This window comes from Diplotaxodon limnothrissa, linkage group LG13, assembly GCF_057381915.1.
Source record: "Diplotaxodon limnothrissa isolate DT_005_m linkage group LG13, D_limnothrissa_male_GT1.1, whole genome shotgun sequence".
Lineage (NCBI taxonomy): Eukaryota > Metazoa > Chordata > Actinopteri > Cichliformes > Cichlidae > Diplotaxodon > Diplotaxodon limnothrissa.
In genome coordinates this window covers 7,196,058-7,217,377 of record NC_140608.1, presented here as the reverse complement: position 1 = coordinate 7,217,377, position 21,320 = coordinate 7,196,058, and the positions used below count along the sequence as shown (strand labels likewise).

At 44.0% G+C, this 21,320-nt stretch overlaps 1 protein-coding gene across 1 annotated transcript; it reads right to left on the bottom strand.

Annotated features, from left to right (window-relative positions):
• Nucleotides 1–10,948: 10,948 nt before the first annotated feature.
• zbtb18 (zinc finger and BTB domain containing 18) lies at nucleotides 10,949–17,960 on the bottom strand. The gene is made up of 2 exons (XM_085369086.1): nucleotides 17,661–17,960; nucleotides 10,949–12,759 (listed from the first exon to the last, which is right to left on the bottom strand). Exon 2 carries the CDS (start codon nucleotides 12,740–12,742, stop codon nucleotides 11,045–11,047), a length of 1,698 nt encoding a protein of 565 aa, XP_085225212.1. The 5' UTR covers nucleotides 12,743–12,759; nucleotides 17,661–17,960; the 3' UTR covers nucleotides 10,949–11,044.
• Between the last annotated feature and the right edge of the window lie 3,360 nt (nucleotides 17,961–21,320).

The following is a 21,320-nucleotide window of genomic DNA, read 5'->3' as shown; positions in this document are numbered from 1 at the left end:
AATGCAGAAGGTTCCGTTAACACCACTGTTAGCGACACTTCCTGACACATGGTGAAGGTTTAGGGTCAATTTTCAACATGATTAGGAAGAAAAACATACATACATCCAAGTCAGGAGGTAGTGTGGCTGGCAGATGGCACAATCACATGAATCACATCTTCAGTGTTTGAGGTCTGGGAGGGGATCATGGTTTGTTTTCAGTACATCCTTTCACATCCTAAAGCACACGTTAAAAGGCAAATTTCCCTTTTCAACCAGTCTTTTCCTTAGCTTCTTTAGCTATCCCAGTTATGCCTCCTATGAATGTGACAATACCAGCTGAGCATTTTTGCCCCTAAATTCATGACATCAATGTCCAGTGACTCCTATTGAACAATATTTGACTAATCTGCACATTAAAACCACTATGGTCCTAAGTATCAATATGTAAAGTCTTAGAAGTGAGAAGTGGTGGTGATAATGCACACTCATCCTCAGTTTTGGCCAAGCTTCAGCTTTTGGAGAGATAGCCTCATATTTGATTCTGAAATACGATTCAGAGGAGTTCATGGTTAACTCACTGACTGCAAGGTGCTCGGGTCCTGTGACTGCAAAACAAGCCCAAATCATTGCTCCTCTACCACCGTGTTTGACATTAGGTGTGAGGTGTTTGTGCTGATGAGCTGCGTTTGGTTTTCTCAAAACATGGTGCTCCACTTTCCCAACTTTGGTCTTTGTGAAGTTTTGTGGTTGCACCTCATTCATTTGTCTCTATTATCAAGTTTAGTGTTAGCCTTCAGCTTTCAGTGTCAGTTAACTGTCCTTTGGTTACTTCCTGTTTTACTTTGAAGATCTCTTGTGTCATGTTTGGTTTTACTTCCTGTAATTGTTTCCCTCCGTCCATTGTAATTGCATGTCTTGCCCTAATTCGTCTCACATGTGTTGCATTTCAAAAAAAAAATTTTTTTTCCCATTTTATCCTTTTCAGTTCATGTTTTTGCACCATGTGTTTCATTTATGTTCATGTGTTTTTGTCTTTCTGTGTTTTTATCACCCTCTCTCCACCACTCCAACAGCCGCATTCTGGTAGTAAAGTTTGCTGCCATCTCCCAAAAAAATCTGATTTCATATTTGGAAACCACTTATTTTATGCAATGAGATGACCTGACAATAAATTCTGTATTCATGATCATGAAGCTGAGGCAGGTGAATTCACCTGTGTTGGATTAGTTTGCACAGAAGCAGTGTAAGAACAAATCAAAGATGCATACACAAAGAAGGAAAACATCTCTTTTATAGCTCACTTTCACTCCTTTGGTTCTTTTCTGTTCTCCTCTCCTCCTTCTCTACTTCTTCCCTACCAACATACAGATGGTCCCAAGCTGCCTTCAATAATCCAATGCACAGCCATGCCAGTACACCCCAGGCTACACCCCTGATGCTACACTACTCACACACACATACACAGACAGTGCCAGTTCCCTAGGCAGGACCCCTGTCTCTCTAGCCCAGATTGGATCACTTTGGTTCAGCATGGAGCAGTAACACTGGGCCTTAGGGTTCTACATGGGCCTGCAGGGCCCCACGTTGGCCCCGACTACCTTGGGCTGCAATGGAAAAAAGCTCTGAGGCTTGGTTGTGTTATCTTTTGATGATTACTATTATTATTGCTACACAAGCTGGAGTGGCCACATGTTTTGTTTTGTTTTCTAATCAGTTTAAGCCTGTGCAGGCACTCGAGAGCTGACAAAGACAATAAAGATAGAGTGGTGGAAGAAAAGCAGTGAAGGAGAGATGAGCAAACACTGAAAAGGAACTTCTGAGGAGAAAAACAGAGGACTTTCCAGAGAGGACTGATAAAGTAGGAGAAGAGCGATGGTGATGGAAGGATGGAGGTAAATAAAGAAACAGGGGGGATGGAAAAGGAGGATGGATACGCAGAGGGAGGGATGGACAGAGTGTGGTGGATGGGGGAGGGATGGAAGAAGGGATGGAAGGAAGAATGTGACAGATGGGTCGTGCCTGGCCAGAGCTGGGAGGGTGCGGAGAGGTTGGCATCACAGGGTGAGAGAACACACACAAACACACACAATACACACACTAACTGCACGCATACACGCGTGTGCGCTGTTTAACTCATCTCACGCACATTCTCTGCTGTCAGGAGTGTTTTCAATGTCTTTCCTCGTGTCAAGAAAACGTCGGCCATATGATAAATAGACAAATAAATGACGCAGCGGACATGTTTCGACATATTGCTTGCATAAATTTATTTTCTGCTCCTGCAATCAATTTCCCCGTTGGCAGGCTGAGATAATAGTTCAATATGTTGGGTCTAATTTATGCTTTCACATCAGAATTGCCCAAAGTTGTCTATGAAATCAAGATTATCTTAAGGCAGTAGGAGCAAAAGATTACACATTTAAGTTGCTGAAAACAGACGCAACAGATATGTGCTGTTTTATACCTTAAACAAAACCGGGCTTGTTTATGATTGATTTCAGTGGATAAAGTATGTTAAGAAAACTACAGAGATCTTTATCTGAATAGTAAGCAGAGTCAATATGTTTCAGTGTGTCTGTCCCTCCTTCGTGTAGCACGAAGAATAAATAATCCCAATACACTGTATAGTATTAGATATTATGTGCGCCGCATCAAAAGATGGCAGAAAGTGGATTCTTATTTTAATGCTAAGTGTTTAGAAAACTACTCATATATGATGTTACTTTGACAGTGCAACAAAACTTCATTGAAAGAAGTGTAATTTGATTATTTTTACCCTGTGCAACTTTGTGGCTTGTAACCTAGTTCATTCTCTATAGGAACACTTCTTTCTTCGATGGCTGTATTTGTGTTTAGCATGCCTCTCCTGTCTCAGTGATCTATGACAGATATCTAAATCATCAGTGTAATTAATTTATACAATTATTATGCAAAACCAGTTAGAATGAGGATGCAAGCTTCTGCAGCAGTAAATCTTTGTGTCTGTTAACCATTGGTGCACTGCAAAATGTAATGATTAGCAAGTGGAAAATTACAATAAAATCTTCCATCCGTCCATTCAAACATGCAACCAACCCACCCTATAATGTCAGAATATATATACATATATTTTCAGGGTCATAAATGACTTTACACAGCCGTCCATTATTCTCAAATAGCAGACAAATTCAATGTAGGTAACATTTTCACAGTTAAAAATATAAGCGCAGTGCATATATAGCTTTACATTAAATTCATTCAGTTCAATTCAGTTTTATTCATATAGCGCCAAATCACAACAACGGTTGCCTCAAAGCCCTTAATATGTAAAGAGCCTACTCTAATAGAGTGAAAACCCCCAACAATCAAACCTATGACCAGCACATGGCGACAGTGGGAAGGAAAAACTCCCTTTTAACAGGAAGAAACCTTCAGCAGGGGTGGCCGCATGTTTTAGGGGTGGCTGTAGCTCAGGTAGCAGAGCGGATCAGCCACTAACCAGAAGGTCAGTGGTTCGATCCCAGGCTGCTCCAGTCTGCATGCCAAATATCCTTGGGCAAGATAATAACCCCATGTTGCTCTCCGATGCATCCATCGGAGTGTGAATGTGTATGAATGTTAAATACTTAGCACTTAAGCTTAGAAGTGCTGGTGTGATTGGGTGATTGAATTAGCTGTATAAAGCGTGCTCGGACAGAGTAGAAAAGCGCTATATAAGAACCAGTCCATTTACCATTCAGCAGAACCAGGCTCAGGGAGGGCAGCCATCTGCCTCGTCTGATCTCCTGTTGGCCGTGTGTTTTAAAGTGAGTACATTATGTGTTAATATTCCTCTGTGTGAATGTGCAACATGAACATGTTCAAAAACATGAAGGAACAACGATGTTTAATAACGCATTTTTTTATTTAAATAATTGTTTAAATAACGTGCCTAGTTTCTCCTTTTTTAACCTTTACTAAGCTTGTTTTGTTGAATCTGTGTTTTGTTTTGTTTTTTCATTTTTTGCAGTCATCGAGTCAATAAACTGTTATCTTCTTATATAGGAGCTGTGAACGAACAATATTGTTGTATCTGTAACACTTAATATTTTTTTTAAACACAAGTATGGCTTATTGCATATACGTGATGCATCCATGTAAAGTGCTACCTTCTACCTTCCTCTTTGTTAGAATAGATTTCAGACTGAACCTGTGCTTTGTTTTGCTGTTTCCTCTTGTGTGAATATTTGGACAGGTGTGTTGTGTGTACGCTTCTCATAACAAAACTAAATCAACTTAGTCACTGCACATTTTGTTCGAATTCTATTGAACCACTGAGCTGAGATGGGCTGATGCCTTCTTTTGACAGCACGTCTCTGTAGCTTCAAACCCTAAACATTTAGCTATTATTATAAACTGACAGTTGGATGTGAGACACACACTGTGCCTTATTCCTACTGATTTGAAAATGTACCGCATCCTGACAGCGCTGAGACACATCAAACTGGACTGTGAGTTTTGGGATCTGCTAGATAAGAAGCTGCACACACAACTGCAGGGATTTACGCTATTACCCAGACTGCAGTTTGTCTCTTTTATCACGTCTCCACTGCGTTACAGCAGGAGGAAAGACACGACAGGGAGAATGAACTTGACTCTTCCGCAACACCGCCACAGCTGGCTAACTGCTGCTCGCTCGTCGCCCGTGTGTGTATGTGTGTGTTTATACATGTGTACAGCTCAGCAGGTACGTGCAGCAGATGTCCACAAACACACACACACACCCGGTAAAGTAACAGCGTTACCACAGAAGACAGCAGCAGCCCGACAGGCTGAGTTAGTGACACTAAAGGTCCTCTCCCTGCGTGACCTCATCAGGTCACCATGGCGGTGATAAAGTGCTGAGTTGCGCACATGTGTACCGGTGCCAGCAGTTCACAACAACACCCCGAACACACCCTGTTAATGCCCCTTATCTACCACACACACACTCGCGCACACACATGCACGCACAGCTGGGAGAGGATGGCAGAAGTGTGGAGGGTGATGAATGAAAGAGAAGCTTTCATTTCTGCCTGTGGGGCTTCATTGTTGCTTTAACCTTAAATCCAATTAATCTGGTTCTTTATCGCAAACGCCTCGTCTTCAAATAAGTCCTTGTGATTCAAAGATTTGTCTCTCCATCTCCTTCTCTCTCTTTCTCTCCTTTTTCATTACCATTCTGTCTCTGTTGAGAGTTCATGGCTGCTCTCCTTCCATACAAGAATTACACAAAGGACAAGTACTGTTTAATCCCATCGTAGCCCAGCCCTGAAGACATACCAGCTGGAGGCCTTTGTGTTTGTGCTTGTGCGTGTGTGTGTGTGTGTGCTAGATGACAGGTTATATAAACCTGTGTTACTAATGTGTGTTTCTTGCAAACGTGTGAAAATTGCTCATCAATAAGTCTCTTATGTGAGGTAGCTGTATGTGTGGAGGATGTGCATGGGGGTTGCCGTGGTTTTGGGGGGGTTATGTGTAAGTGGTATTTGGGGCCCCTTCTCACAGAGACACACAGATATTCAAGTTCGAGTTGCATCGCCTTTTGTTTTCAGGAAGGCAGAGGAGGGGGACGAGAGTGCGGTGGGCGGCTGGATGGATGGATGGCTTGCTGGGACACTGTGCCCCCTGATTTTCCCAAAAATCCTCCCCCCTCACATCCACTACCTCCCCCATTTCAGCCACCCCACCCCAGCCAGTGTAGTGCCACTGTATTGTCTGCTGCAGGCAGGCCGCTTGTTGCTTGCCTTCTGTCCTGCTGTGCTGAGTGCCTGACAAAGGCGCTCTTTTAAATATGTAGACAATCCTAGATCACTTGCACACACACACACACACACACACACACACACACACACACACACACACACACACACACACACACACAAAGGTTTGTCCCAGCTTTCCTCTTTCGCTCCCTTGCCATCGGTTCTTCTGTGCTTCGACCTGTCCTGGGAATATTTCCTTTTTCATGGCAAATCAACAAGTCCCCGACATGAGAAGGAATACAGGAAGCTTTTCTCCCGTCATTGCGCTATAAGCTCTGAATGAATGCGTGAATAGCGTTGCCGTCTCGTCAAGGCTATAAGCTTGAATCCTGTTTGTTATGGAGCTTTCGTTTTACTGTACATTTAAACAGATTCATTTTTATGCACAGGAAGAGAATCCATTTTTTTAATGGATTGAACATAAATACATGAATAATCTTTTTACACTGCTACACAAAGCAAAAACATAACAGTCTGGTATTTGCATGCTATGGAGTTTTAAGACGTAAACATCTGTCTCGAGCTGAGTTTTAGAAGTTCCAAAGTTAAAGAATCCTTTTTTTTCTCTGTTCAACCTGCAGATGTCATTTTAGAGACAAACCAAGACACAACAGCCAAACATCAGGACGTTTCCACATGTCCACATGACACTCTTCTCTTTATCTCTTCCTCCCTCCTCCCTCCCTTGGTACGAGAGTCCTCCCTGGCAGCTTGGCAGAGTCCGCTCCCTCACGCAAACCAGCAGAGTGCAGGGGCCCGGGCCCCAGACAGGAGCCCAAGCTGGTCTCAGCCTCCCAACATGTTGAGCTGGCCCGCCTTGGGCACAGCCAAATGGTTCTGCAGCTGCCCCTTTGTCCCCCCTTCCTTAAGTAAACAAAGGACAGAAACAAATTAATGACCTACATTCACAGCAAACCTCGCACGGCCTCCTCATACAGAGAGAGAGAGAGAGCGCGCAGTTGTCTACAAGCAGATGTTCACTTACAACGCTGCAGATTGCAATTAATGATCACCAAGTAGCGCAGGAGCAAAGGAGAGGGTTAATGTATTTTCTGCCTCTGAAGATTTAAAGAAGGTATCTCAAAGAGACTTTTTTACATTGTCTCGATATCTCAACTGAGAAAAAAGGGTGTTTTTTCTTTTAAAATGAAATGTCTCCTACTGTTTTTTGACAAGTTTTATAATAAAATAAATATATTCCAAATAATGGCCAGCCACTGTGAGTAACCTCACCTAGTAAAATAGCTGCAAAGTTGAAATATTGAACTTTCCTTGAAGTGGACGCCACACTGAAATCTTTTTAACACTTCCAAGTTTCTTAAACTGACATTAGGCATTCATCAGACAGGGGAAAATGTCATAAAGATTAGGAGTGAGCTTATCACGTGAGTGTGCATTGGGGGCTTATCGAAGTGGCCATCTGTGGCCTAATGAACGCTGCTCCTTGGCCTCCGAGTGCAGGGGCTTTTAATGCATCTGTAAGAGCCGGTTTACTGAGCAGCAAGACATTAGCTAAAGCTGATTTCTTTACTGGAAACCTGTGCCTGAGAACCTTTAGGAAGAGGCTGTGTGCGTGTGGTGCAGGGGATTGGATCTCAACAAGCTGCTGCACATTTTCTTCTCAAATGCAGCCTACACTTCAGCCAGTGCTGCAGATATATATCAGGAGCTGTGTGAGTACACACACAGCGAGTGTGCAGGCCACCACGCTGTGTCCAGGCACGGCTCGCTGTAGAGCTTCTCAGACACACACACACACACACGTGCACAGCTTCCACCCACATGACAAGTCATTGCAGAGCAGGATGCCAAGACCTCCCAACTGGCCCTCATGCAACCTGTAACTCGTGAGCGCGCACACACAGAGTTAAATGTCGCTAATCTTCGTTATTTTAATGGCAGCGAGGAAACTGTGACTTTTATGAGTAAAGTTAAACACAAAAAAGAAAAAAGCTTCACACACACATGGGTTGAATTTCAAGATTCTTATAATTTATTGCAGTTTGCACACAATTTAAAAATGTCAACAACAGCACACCAAAAAATTACAAAACTAAACACAATTAGAATTTACTCCCCTTGAGAGAAAAAAAAATCAACCCAACTATGATTGTCAAAGCTAAAATGACTAAATCTGAAAAAAGGAACATAAAAGAAAAGCAAAGGAAAAAAATTGTAATCTCAACAGGGAGTAAATAGATCTCAATTGAAATCTGCTTGTCCCCCCCCCCGCCCCCAGACAGTGATTGTCCTTTTTCAAAACAGACTCAGTCATTTCATGCCCTCTCCCCACCCTCCAACCCTTCATGTTCTTTACCATAAACTGTCCATGACATTTGATTTTTTTTTTTTAATTTTATTTATTTTTATACCTTACTTAAAAAAAACCCAACAAAACCCCCCCCCCCAATCTATCCCCTTTTGTTTTCAAGTAAGCACAGCAAAAAGATGGAGATGTCCAGTCGGGGTGGTTTACTTCACAGCGTCTTGAGTGGTTAACATCACTCCCGCCACTCCACCCCACACACTCACACTTTTAAAAATAAAATAACAGCCCGGACTACAGCAGTTTAAGGCGGTCAAGTAAAACCAGAGGAACAGAACGGGGAGGGAAAAAAATGAGAAAAAACCCCCAGCAGTAATGATGAAAACAACAGCAGGATGGAGGGAGCCCATATGCAGAGACGCTGCCAGTGAAGAAATAACATTTCGGGACAAAAATGAGACGATGTGGTGCAAACTGTCGCAATGTCACCCACACTGTTGCATTGGCAGAGCCTGTAGGTGCCACCAGATGACGGGGCGGCATGTACATATACCCCACCCACCACATGCACATCTGCGGGGACACACACACTAACACACACACACACATACATATTTGAGTGAGTGAGAGAGGGGGGGGGGGTAATGTGGAGTGTCAGTATCTTTCTGAAAAATGTTTTTGGATTGTATAAACGCTCGACCAATTATTTTGAAATTTCAATAAAAACAAGAAAAAAAGAAGAAGAAACTGATGTAGCCCTGACCTAAACGCAACATTTACATACAAGAGTTTTCTAATCACATGATCAAAATAGATAAATTCAATAAATTCCAAGAATTTACACAAAATTTTCAACAGCCATTTCTCAATGCTTTACAGTATCAAATACATCACAGCATCAGAAATGTAATTTTATTTTTATTTTTTTTAAATAAAGGCATCTTTTCAGCAAAAAATCTGATTTCATGTCTTTAAGCTTAAAAAGGTGCATTCAGGCATGCCAATTCTCTCCCATCCATCTCAAAGTAAGGATTATGCTTTAAAAGGAAACACACAAACAGACACGCACGCACGCACACACAGACGTGACATCCGCTGCACCTAATGTGAAATGCACACTGCACTGAGCTGAGTGAGTTTAACGGCCCCGCTCAGCTCAGCACAGCTCGGCTCAGCGTGAAGCAACAGTGTGGCAGAGATATCTGACCCTTCAACTTTCAGCAGGACAGCTCAGGTTCAGCCTCGCTCCTTCCTTACTCCCTCCCTCCGTATCCTTCACACTTCAGCCAAGCCACAATTTAATAAAAAATGTTTTAAAAAAACTGCACTCAACAGACCTGAAACGAGAGCCCAAATCTGCAGAAATAATTAAGAAATGGCTCGACCGCGTTTAGAACTGGTGAGGACGGACACAAAAGTTATAGCAGTAGAGACATTTAACGCCTGAGGAGGAGCAAGAGGAGGAAGTGCTGGGTGGACGTAGATCTTCAGTAGGTTAAATTGACTGGTGCTAACCGAGTCACACGCTCGTAAACACACACGCGCACGCACGCATTAACACACACACACACGCGTGCAGCAGAAAGATCAGTGCATATAGACACAGGCTTAAAATGCTTCATCATATCGCTTCAACATCCGACGGAAACACATTCGGTAACGTTCTTCTAGGATCCCAGCGAGTACAAAATATCCGACTTTTCACTGTCAAAAGTGTACGGTTCAAACATTCCCCCTCCCCGATGCAAAAACCACAACTTAAAGGTTTAAGACAAAATCAAAATTTCATGCATTTTTTTTTCCATAGTCGTGAGAATAATATTCAGTTTTTCAACAGACCGCACCCTGGATAGTATTCACAAAGAAAAGAAAAGAAAAAAAAAGGAAAGCCCGTTGTCAAATATTTGATCAATTACAATGTGTACAGTAATACAGCAAATTCACATTTTTTATTTTAAAATATACAGGTTTGGATGTCATGCAACAACAGCAGGTCCCATTACAAAAAAAGTAACAAAATAATAATAATAATAATCATTAATTTAAAAAAATGCAAAGAATTAAAGTTTTTAAACTATATCAGAACAATATACAACAACCTTAAATTAAATAACTTTTCAACAAGAGATGTTTTAAAGACTGCCAGCTAGATTTAAGAAAAAAATTCTATCGATAACAATAATAATTAATAATTATTTGTAAAGGTCTTTTCATTTTTAGAAAATACTTCAAATTGACTGGAAGTGAAAAAAGGAGGCTGTGCATTGCATGAGTGCCATCAGTTTATCTGTCAGTCAGTCAGCTTTCCCCTGAACACACAACACCAAAGAGCTTAACAAGAGAAGCGGGGAGCGCTTCGCCAACGACACCTCCGTGCCAGTAGAAAATAAAATCAATACACACAAAACACACTCATACACACTCACGCACGTTAGGTGAAATTTTTGCCAGAGTAGTGCAGTACCACACACACACACACTCGCGTGTGCGCACGCTAATTCAAACTGTGTGTTTGGTGGCGTCGACTTGTGGTGATCACAGTACCCGTTTAGTGTATTGTAATGCTTTTTCACTTCAGTGTGTTCGACCTGAACTCCTGCAGTGGTGTTTTGCTGTCTGTGGAACTGGGACCGATACGCTGGCCAGCATCGGAGTGTTGTGTCTGGGATGAAACACAAACAGAGTGAAATCTCTTCAAAAAGGCGAGACTTTCTCACTGGGACCCGTGTCCAGAGACGCAATTAAAACCACCAACAGGAGAGAAATTGCGCGAAATAAAAATGAGGATTCAGAATAAAATAGAATAAAACAAAAATTACCCCAAATAGGAACAAAAAGAAAAGAAAAACAACTCAGTAGTAACATTTTCATGTGCTATTAAAGTGCTATTGAATGAGATGTTGCAACAAACAAGAACGTGACTCACTTAAACCCCGAATATCAAACTCTGCCGCCTCCCTCTAACCTCCCCACGCCTCTCTGCCTTTCTTTCACTCTCCGTCTTTTTCCCTTTACCAAACCTAGAAGTCTGTTTCTACTTCCACAGTTCCTGGGAGCTGTCCTCGATCGCCCAATCCCTGACATTTGGGAGCGCCAGAGGTTCGCTCTTCACTGACAGCGAGTTGACCAGTTCGCAATGGAACTTGCGGATGTGTCGGTAGAGGTCCCCGGATTGCGTGAAGCGCCGCTCGCACCACTTGCAAGCATGAGGCTTCTCACGCGTGTGCACCACTGCGTGGCGGCTGAGGTTGTGTGAGTACTGGAAGCTCTTGCCGCAGGTGGTGCAGGTGTAGGGTTTTTCACCGGAGTGTGTCCGCTCGTGGCGCTTCAGCGTGTACATGCAGGAGAAGGTCTTGCTGCAGATGTTGCAGGTGGGCACGTTGACGTCTCCGGCGGGCTTGGCGCGGATGCCCTCCTGCTCCCTGAAGTGGGAGCTGAGGTGAAGCTGGAGGATGTGGGGTGAGGGGAAAACCTTGTTACACAGCGGGCACATGAAGATCTGTGTGTGTTGAGCCGACAGCATGTTGGAGACGTAAGGCAGCAGCGAGCTATCCATGCTGGCCGCCTCAGCCTGAGCGCGCTCGTTTTCGCCCCCCAGGATGTCCTCATCGTCTGCTGTGGCTGGAGGCTTCTCCTCCCGCTCCAGCTCTGAGGCCAGGGAGGCTTCTCGCAGAGCAGACAGGTGTGCTTCCAGGCCGAGCCTCCGCTGGGCCGACAAGGGCCCTCCGACCCCGTGGTGGGCCAGGCCCCCATTGGTGTTAGGAACCGTGGCCTTGGTGAGGCCGCTATGCTCCATGTCATAGTCCCCACCTCCCAGTTCCTCTTCCTCATCTGAAGCCACGCCCCTTTCTACCTTTACCCTAACAGCCAATGGGCTTTGGAGGCTGTCTGGTGTAGCTGCTCCGCTGAAAAAGGATTGGTGGTGGTTAGTGTGGTTGCTACCTGCAATTGGCTTGACTGACAGGTCCAGGACGCAGTCAGCTGCATCATTTGACACCCTCCTACCCCTGTGGCCCCCACGAGAGCTCACGGAGCGGTGGGACCTCTGGGAGAGAGATCCAGTGGAGCTGGTGGGGCTGCCGGCCGGAGAAAGGAGCTTTCCTCCCTCTCCCAGGCCTTCCCCTGCTTGCGTCTCCGTCTCACCCTGCCCTGGACTGGTTGTAGCCATAGCTGGTGTCCCTGGTCTGTCTGCAGACGGCAGCCTCAGCCACAGCGGCCCTCCCTCTGCCTTTCCCTCCTCCTCTTCATCGCTGTGCAGCAGGTCGGCAGTAGCAGGCCGGCCTGTGGAACTGTCTGATAGACTATCGGCTTTATCAGAGCAGCTGGACCCACCGTCATCCTCTCTGCGCGTGCTGTCTGCCTCCGCTGTGGCCTTCTGCTTCAAACGTTTCTTACACACCTTGACAATGTCATACATGTGCAAGTAGCTGGCTGCTGCCAGCACATCCTCCACGGGAAGGTCCTGGAACTGCAGTTTGCCCTCATACATGAACTCCAGGAGCAGGGAAAAGGCCGGAGCTGTGACAATGTCACTGTTGAGGTGCACCACGTCTCTCTTGTCCAGCTGGTCCTTGTAGAAAAGGTGAAAGTACATGCTGCAGGAGGCCAACACAGCACGATGGGCACGGAACTGGGCATCGCCCACCAGCACCGTGGAGTCACACAGGAAGCCCTGATGCCGCTGTTCGCTCAGACACTGGAGTAAATGTCTGCTGTGGTCTGGGAACTCCATCCTGCCGTCCTCATAACCTGAAGCCACACACACAGACACAGCGTCAAAGTTAATTACATCTCGTAAAGTATCAAAGATGTCTTTCATTTTAAACCTACAGTTTTTATTTTTTGTTATTTTAATGATTTCATTTAGGGGGTGTAATTAAAAAAAACAACCTTTCCATGAGCATAAATATGCAAAATATAAAGAATTAAAAGGTAAACAAGAGGCAACCAAGATTACATGAAATGAGGAGCAATAGAAAACTATGGAATCTAAAAAGGTGGAAAACAAGTTAAAAACGTAAGCTAAATAGAGAGACCATGATTTAGTTTTTATCACCACTAAGACGTTTCTTTTAACGCCACAATTTCTGTGAACAAAATTTGTATTAAATCTGGTAAAAAACACAAAAAGATTAAAAATTAAGAGACACAAGGACAGAGAGAATCAGTAAAAAAACATATCTGATATAACGACGGTGACAACAAAACAAGAAAAAGACAAGAAAACACGAAAGGCACAAACAGGAAGAGTAACACATGAAATAATAATTTTAAAACACATAAAAAGTTAACTAAAATAAGCCATGACCTACGCACAACCCGGATTTTTTTACTCCTCATCCCAACATCGACAGAAACAATTCTCGTAAAGTCGTGCACACATTCCTTCATACATCAAACCAAATGTTCATTTTCTGCTCCAATTACTTGCTTAATTTAAAATAAATAAAAAGTAGACAAGAAAAATAGAAAGAAAATACAATTTATGGTTTCATTTAAGAAAAACCACTAACTCAGTTTTGTACCAAGACAAAGACTCAATCTCAGGTAAACCACCAGCGACCGATTCTTCTACTCGGTCTCTCCGCTCTCACTCTCTGTATCTCTCCAACTCCTCTGCCTGCACTCCTGGATTGTCGCTGCTCCTACGCTGGTTATTTTTATTAACCCACTTTGGCCTGGCCTGGCACAGCCCTTTTAGGTAACCGGCTTTCAGCTGCACACGCTGTCCTCACATATAAAACACAACACACACACACTTAGTACCAGCCTACCTACCAACCACCTCCACAGGCTAAGTCGAGCAGCAAAACTGGCCAATTGAAACAGCACTGTCAAAATCAAAACAGCTTGTCCCTTGTTTAACCTGCGAGCTTCGGCTTTAGGTGTGAGATTAGACGTGGAGGGAAAAAAAGGGAGGAAATTTGCATCAATGCTCTGCAGGTGTTCTTAGAGAAGATTTGCTGGAAATTATCGAATTAATAAAATTAATTACCAACTAATTGTGCAAAAAACCTTTGATTCCAGAAGACAATAAGAAAAAAGAAATGTGTAAAAGGTCCCACCTGTTAGCCAAGTCGATTTGTCGTGCCTGAGAAAATACATTGGTCCCGCTCTGCACTGTGTTAACCAAAGCAGTTAAATCACCTCATTTGAATGAAGCTAAACCAAGAATGTCAGTGTGTTAGACTGTGTGTGCATCCGTGTGATGTGCATGTGTGTGTGTGCTCGCCCTCCGGCTTGTTCAGACTGCTTTTAATGAGGGGGACTTACAGGGACAAGGGTGTACCACCTCCCACCTCCCCCCCACCCCACTGTCCAGCCAAACCCCTCTACCACCTCCTCCTTCCACACACACACACACTCGCACACACATATAAACCAGCCGTCACTCATGCACTCCTTTCCATCTGAATCTTACAAGAAAAACCCCGCACATCCGCCCCATAGTAGAAACTGCCCTCTTCCTCAACCCCCTCCACCCACCACCACCCAGAAGAGAAGATTTACAATACAATCACTGTAAGTGCCCTGCTCGTCACAGCATCAATCCTAATCCTTAAAGATGGCTAAAAATAAAGACGACGGTGGCGACGGTGGGGAGGGAGCCGCCGGCGGAGACTCAGGAGGGCAGCAGCCCAGTCACCCAGCCCACCCGGCCCCGGCCAGCCAGCTCAGGCAGGGGTCTGAGAGAGACACACACAGAGGGGCAGGCAGGGAGGGAGAGGGTGAGGGAGAGGCTGGGACGGCCGAGGAGGGAGGCTTACCCACATCTGATCCAGCTGACGGGGGCCATATGGCAGCTGCTAGCCAGATAAAGAGATTAAGACTAGGAGGGAGTGCGATTACAGCTGTCTAGCCAATTCAGGCAGCTCAAATCTGCAACTTCTAAATTAGTCTCCTCTACTCCAGCCGACAGGAGGGGGAAAATGGGTAGAGCGCACCGCACATGCTTTCAAGTAATTTTTACAGCGAGCTAGAATTAACAGGAAAAAAGTAAAGTAGATAATACAGATTAAATAACTGCTCAGTTTATTCTAGGGTTTTTTAAGCCTATTTATTAGCTAAAATGTGTGTTTATTGTCTTCTCTTAAAATGTCTAAATACTATATTTCAAAGGAGACTTACTTTTATGATTTATGATCACGATTAAACTGCAAAAAACTACACTTCCCTTTCAATTAACAAGTGTCCCGACAAAACGTCTGACAGCTCAAACAGGAAGCAGCAGCTTAAGTTTTAAATGCACCCCTCTCGACTGCAAGCTAAAAACAAGCAGACTGCTCCCGGGCTGCAATTACCCCTCAGACAGGCAGCACCGGCTACCTTTGCCGTTTACTTCTGAAGCACTCGCCAGCAGTTTCACGCAGTTCTCACACTGGTTTGACACACCGGAGATCCCCCACAACAAAACAAAACTCCACCATCCCGGACTCTCCTACTGTAAACACACGCACGCACACACATACACACACAAAACGATACCTGCAGCAGTATGCATCAACTTGATTAACTCCACTGTAGCAGAATAGCCGGGCTCTCTGGCTGGGAATGGCTGTGTATCGCCCTCTCCCTCTCTCTCTTTCTTTCTTGCTCTTTCTCTTGCTTGCTCGCTCTCTCTGAATCAATGAGTGGGTAGAAGAGGAGAGAAGAAGAAGAGGGAGGCAGGCAGGCAGGCAGGCAAGCAAAAAAAAAAAAAACACGCTGTTCAAACTGCGAGGGACAGATGCAAAGTGGAGGAGATGTTGGAGGGGGAACGAGATACCACCTCCCTCCTCCTCCTCTTCCTCCTCCTCCTCCTAACTGGCGCTGATCAGCAGCCACAAACACACACACACACAGCGTGCGCACACTGCACACACACACGCACAGCACTGACTCTCCCAGGCTGCCGCTGAGACTCACAATAAAGGACTGGGGAGGGGTGGAGGCAGTGGAGGGATGGAGGAGGAGGAGGTGGGGTGGATGGCAGCCTGTCAGCTGCTCTGACATCATCCTCAGATGGAGATGCTACCTCCAGCTGTGCTCTTTCTACAGCCATATGCTGCCTCCTCTACACTCCTGCCACCAGACTCCTCTTTCATTCTACCAACACCGCACAACTTTGTCTCTCTTCTCCCCCTCCTTTTTTTCTCTCTCTGGGAAATAAAACACAAGTCGGCTAAAATATTCTGGGATTTGGTGTTTGGAGTTTACACATCAAAATCACTAAGCTGCAACTGCCACCAAAACTATTAAGGAAATGCAAAGTTTACGCACTAAAAAAACACACATACACACACACAAACAACTTTTCTTTTACCTGGCGTCTAAAATCATTTGAAATGCACTTCTCTGTCCTTCTCCTTCTGTCTTTTTCTCCTTCCAGTTACCATAAACAAAAGCCAACACGGCACATTTGCAACTGACAGACGCACGCAGCTGATATTGTTTTCCACTCTTTTACGGTTCAGCGCCGCTACCTCGTCTTGTATTCACTCATTCATCCGCTCATCCATCCATCCATCCATATATCCATGTATCCAGCAACCACCACCCCCTACACACCACCACCACCACTGCCCGGACCCTTCGAACGACTCACTGGGTGACAAAAATGAGCCGAAAGAGTCCAGTGAGGGCAAAACAAAAGGTGTGCAGGGTGTTTAATAGCCGGGGAGAAACTTATTACACTTATTATAACGGCTGTATTTCGCTTTCGTTTTGGGCAAACTTTCTGTAACGTTTACAACTCTGCAACTTTTATTTTCTATTTTATTTTGGCTGTAAATAAAGTTGTGTTTTTTTTTAAATAAAATAATAGCAACACCGCCCACTGAGTTTCCACAATAAAATGTGATCACAGCTGCACACAAATGTGGAAATAAATTACATTTATATTATTTTTTCTTTGTTTCATAATCACCCATTTCAACATTTTGTAAGTTAATTAGAAATATTTGCCGTGTAATCTCCTGTAATGAAAAATTTCACTGTGTCAATAAAACAGAAATAAAGTGCGGGAAACATCACATTAATCAACTTAAACTTCTAATTAACTTCACCACCGGAGTTCTTTTAATTACACGGTTTGGAAGTCGCTTTAAAAAAAATCAATTTCACCTCACTTTGACGCGTTTTTATCACCTCTAAAGTGCTATCAAATTTAGGAGAAAGTCTGCTGGAGTTTGTTTTAATTTAAGACTCAATTTTCAAGCTGCCTGCCCACCACGGTCCGGAGAAAAAATTAGCATAAAAGTCCAACTCCTGCTACCGCTTACAGGCTGTTCAGAGACAAGTCTCCGAGCGAGAAAAGGAGTATTGTAATTAATTTCTTACCAGAAGACACAACAAACACAGAAAAACAGGGAGAGACACACACGGAGACACACTGACCCACGCAGCTAGCTATAGCCCGATCGCGGCTAACAAAAGTAAGGCGGACGGGCTGCAATATTGAGCTATTTACAGTTGTTCGGGAGGCCCAGGTGCTATGACAACAGCCCCTAAAACACCGCGGAGGGACGGCTAACATAGCAACTATTAGTGCGTGGAGACAACACAGTCATGCTAAGGAAGGTTTAGCTACTTTTTCCCCTCCGTAACCCACCCTCTCTCTCTCTCTCCTGAGCCTCCTTTAATCGGACTCCGGTATTAGAAGCAGCACTTACAGACAAGAAGGTCCACCGTCTTCCCCGCTTCCTCCGTCAAAATCCCCTCTTTTTTCCTTCGGAGACAAAACTAGATTGACTTTGGACTAATTTCCATAACAGGCTGCCGAGGCGAGCAGCCGCAGGGACGGGGAGTCTAGCACTCTGCGGCGGCCAGATGTTTCCGAGCTGTTGCTGCTCAACTCGGGCTGGGGAAGGAGGCGAGTTGACTGGCACGGCACGGAAGCCAATGGTGCCGGCGAGGAGGAAAGTGAAGGCAAATTGGAAGCGGCCCTCTGACAGAGGAGAGGGAGGGATATGTCTTCTTCTCCCGTCGGCGTAGGTTGACACCAGGCAACAACAACAGCAGCAGCAGCAGCACACACACAGTGAGAAGGCAGGAAACAAGAAGCTGGGCCAAACCAACTGGTTCTGCGAGTCAGTGAGGCGGACTGGCGCAGCGGAGAGCGAGGGAGAGTGGAGAGCGGCGCAGTGCGCTCTGGGTACTGTAGTCAAACCTGGAGCGAGAGGTGTCGTGGGGGGGGGGGGGGGGGGGGGGGGGGGGGTAGGAGGCAGGGAGGGAGGGAGGCTAAGGGGGTGGAGCTGATATGAGCAGGTGCACCACCTTGACAGGAAGTAAAAACATGTGGTTGGGTTTTCCAGTGGTGCTGGATAATGCTTAAGACACAGGCATAAAGCCAGCTGCACCACTTCCAGAGGTGGACATGTATTATGTATGATGACCAGATGAAGATGTGATAAACTATTTATACTGCGTAGTAGTTGTAAGCAAATGCGAGCATTTATATTAGTGTGTTTGTTAATGCACCGCTGATAAACATTTTCAAGTGTTACAAACAATTTATTACGTATTTACGTAGTTGATAGATAATTAGGAAGATGTAAAGTCAACAAACCTACCTTGCTCACTTACCTTACTTCATTTTAATGCCACCTCATTTTAAAAGTGTGTGCTGTCCATCCAGTTAAAAATATAATTTTTTGTTCAATCAATAAAAAAAGTTTTCTTTGCCCGATGAAGGGATGCGGAGAAGTTCATCTACTAGTCAGATAAGTGTCCTTGGGCAAGATACTCCACTCCAAGTGATGGATAGAAAAATACTGTATGGTGTGTGTGAATGGGTGATTGCAGCTTGTAGTAAAAAGTAAAGAGGTTGTGTGTCTGCTTCAGAGTTTGTTTCTTCAACACAGTTAACCTTGATCCCTCAGATAGATAGATAGACAGATAGACACAGTTTAACTTTCACTTTTTCATAATGCACCTTTGGACAAAAACATGCCCCCATCCCTATAAAGGAAGTGATGTTGGCATCCCCTTGTTAATGTTGCCTGTATGTTTTATTTGGCCCCCAAGCCAAAACGCCTTGGTCAAACCATGAAGGTATTTTGTGTGCCTCAGTGGCTGCAAAGAGGCGCCTACCTGCTAATATATACCAAACCTGTTTTGACTTGCCGAGGTAGGAAAAGAACAAAGTGTTAATGATGGCTCAGCTGGCCTGTAGGTGCATCAGAAAGCCATGGCAGTAGATCAGAATCCACAAAATTGAGAATACAGCTATTGATAATACCGCTGTCATTTCCCTATAAAGTGTCTCCTGTGGCAAATCCTCAAACCTTTTCCAGGTGTGGCTCTGATGCAGTAGTAGTATGTGGGTTTTATTCAAAACATTTCAGAGCCCATGTTCATTATAATGCATCTGAGACATGTTATCAGGCCTGGTCTTATTTGTTAGAAGGAACAATCTACGCTTTACTACTTTCATAATAATATCAAAATTGCAGTGTATAACTAGGGTGATTCTTCAAAGCACAAAGAATAAAACTGATTAACATTTTATCTGCAGTTAACTGTTACAAAGGCCTTAAAGGCATTTTTATTTAATGTGTTTTTATTATTCATTAAGTGACTAAATAGACAGACAGCTCTGAGAGCCACAGTTAACAGTAAAATGATCATTTGTTTTACTTCTTTGACATGTTATGAACTAAACAGCAATTTATCTTCTGCTTAAACACAATAAAAATATTAATCACTAATAATATGATTGCTTGAGTCACATCTGTACACTATGAGCTTGTCCAATACCAAGAATTTCTTAAAATCTTAAACTTGTCTTTCCTCTGTGAAAGCTTATATCTGTATTTGAACTAATCCAAAGACATGTTAACATATTTGAGGAAACTGTCTCCTTAACAGAGGCTATGATGATTTTTGGAGTGAGAAAAACTAATGTGCCTCTGTTGCTGTTCATGCTTATAGCACGGTTAAAACCTATAATAAAGTGTGGCTGCCTAAGCTGTGTGAGTCAGAAGAACAAATCCAAAATGTCTGTAAGGTGTAGTTAAAATGTTTGTTTTGTCTCCACCAGAAATCACTCTTACAGGCGTCAATCGGAGTCTGAAATGAAAGGAGGAAGAAGGAAATTCTTTTCTGAAATGACTAATACAGGCCCAGCAGTGACCTTGGATACAAAAGGGTGAATAAAAGTAACAGGTTCCTGTGCTGGCTGACAGGTTTTAACTGCCCGTATCTTTCCCGGGTGACACATGAGTTGTCTTGGACTTCTCTTTCACGGGAGACCTGTGACTTGCTCTGTCCTCCTGAAGTAACATCAAGGCTTCTGGTGGCAGGGCCTGTCTAACCTGTAAGTGGCAGTTTACAATAAACAGGCTGTTGCACATTTTTACACCGGACTGGTTTGTTCCACCAGTAACGGGCGAGCAGAAATCAAGCTGATGTTCTTTTTTTTTTTGGTTTGTTTTAATTTAGTTGTTTTTTTATCAGTCTTTGTTATGGATGCCTTTAGCAGTACGAAATGCTTCACAGATATTGAGGTTGCACGTTTCCTACGTGACAACTGAGAGAAGAGAGCACTGAATCTAGGACACGGCGCAACATCAGCAGCAATATATCTTCCTGTCCAGATAAAGGGACACCATTTCACAGATTTCAAAATAAGGATGTTCAGAGACTTAAAGCTTAGAGTGACACACAAGATGAATTTATTTATTACCCCACTTACCACAAATTATATGCTTACAACATATTTTTCAACTTCTCACAGATGTGGGTCACTGGGACAAAAACCTTTTTTGAATGTGTGTCTGTCATGAGAGTCTCTATGTGAAAAAGTTTGGGGCAGCTCTGCTTGGTGCGTCTGAGGGCCTATTTGCATCTCGTGAACCTGTCCCAGTAAACTAATTGGCGTCACTAATAGATGGCTGGATGAACCGCAGCCCTGTATGGTAATGAATTCACACGATCTGGTGTCATAGCTGAAGGACTTGTTAAAATGCAAATGAATGATGACCCTGTTATGTGTCTATCAATTTAGGGATCCATGTTACCAGCGCATTACAATGAGCCCCTTGTTCATGCACGAAAATACGCAGTTCAACGAGGGGGCCTGTGCAGGAAATTGGACTGAAGGACAGGCTTTTAAAAACTGTTGGCTAATTTGTGCAATAAACGTATGGCAGTCAAAGCATTTTAGATGTAGCCATATTTAATATACGCTGCCATTTAGAGTTTCTCTTTTTCACTTTGGCTGTATTGGAAAGCTCACCTCTCCGGAAGTGTCTTTTGTAGCTTCTGTATATGATGACTGAAAAGAGAAAGATAGCCTTGGATGTACTGAAATCTGTTCTCCAGAGACTCCT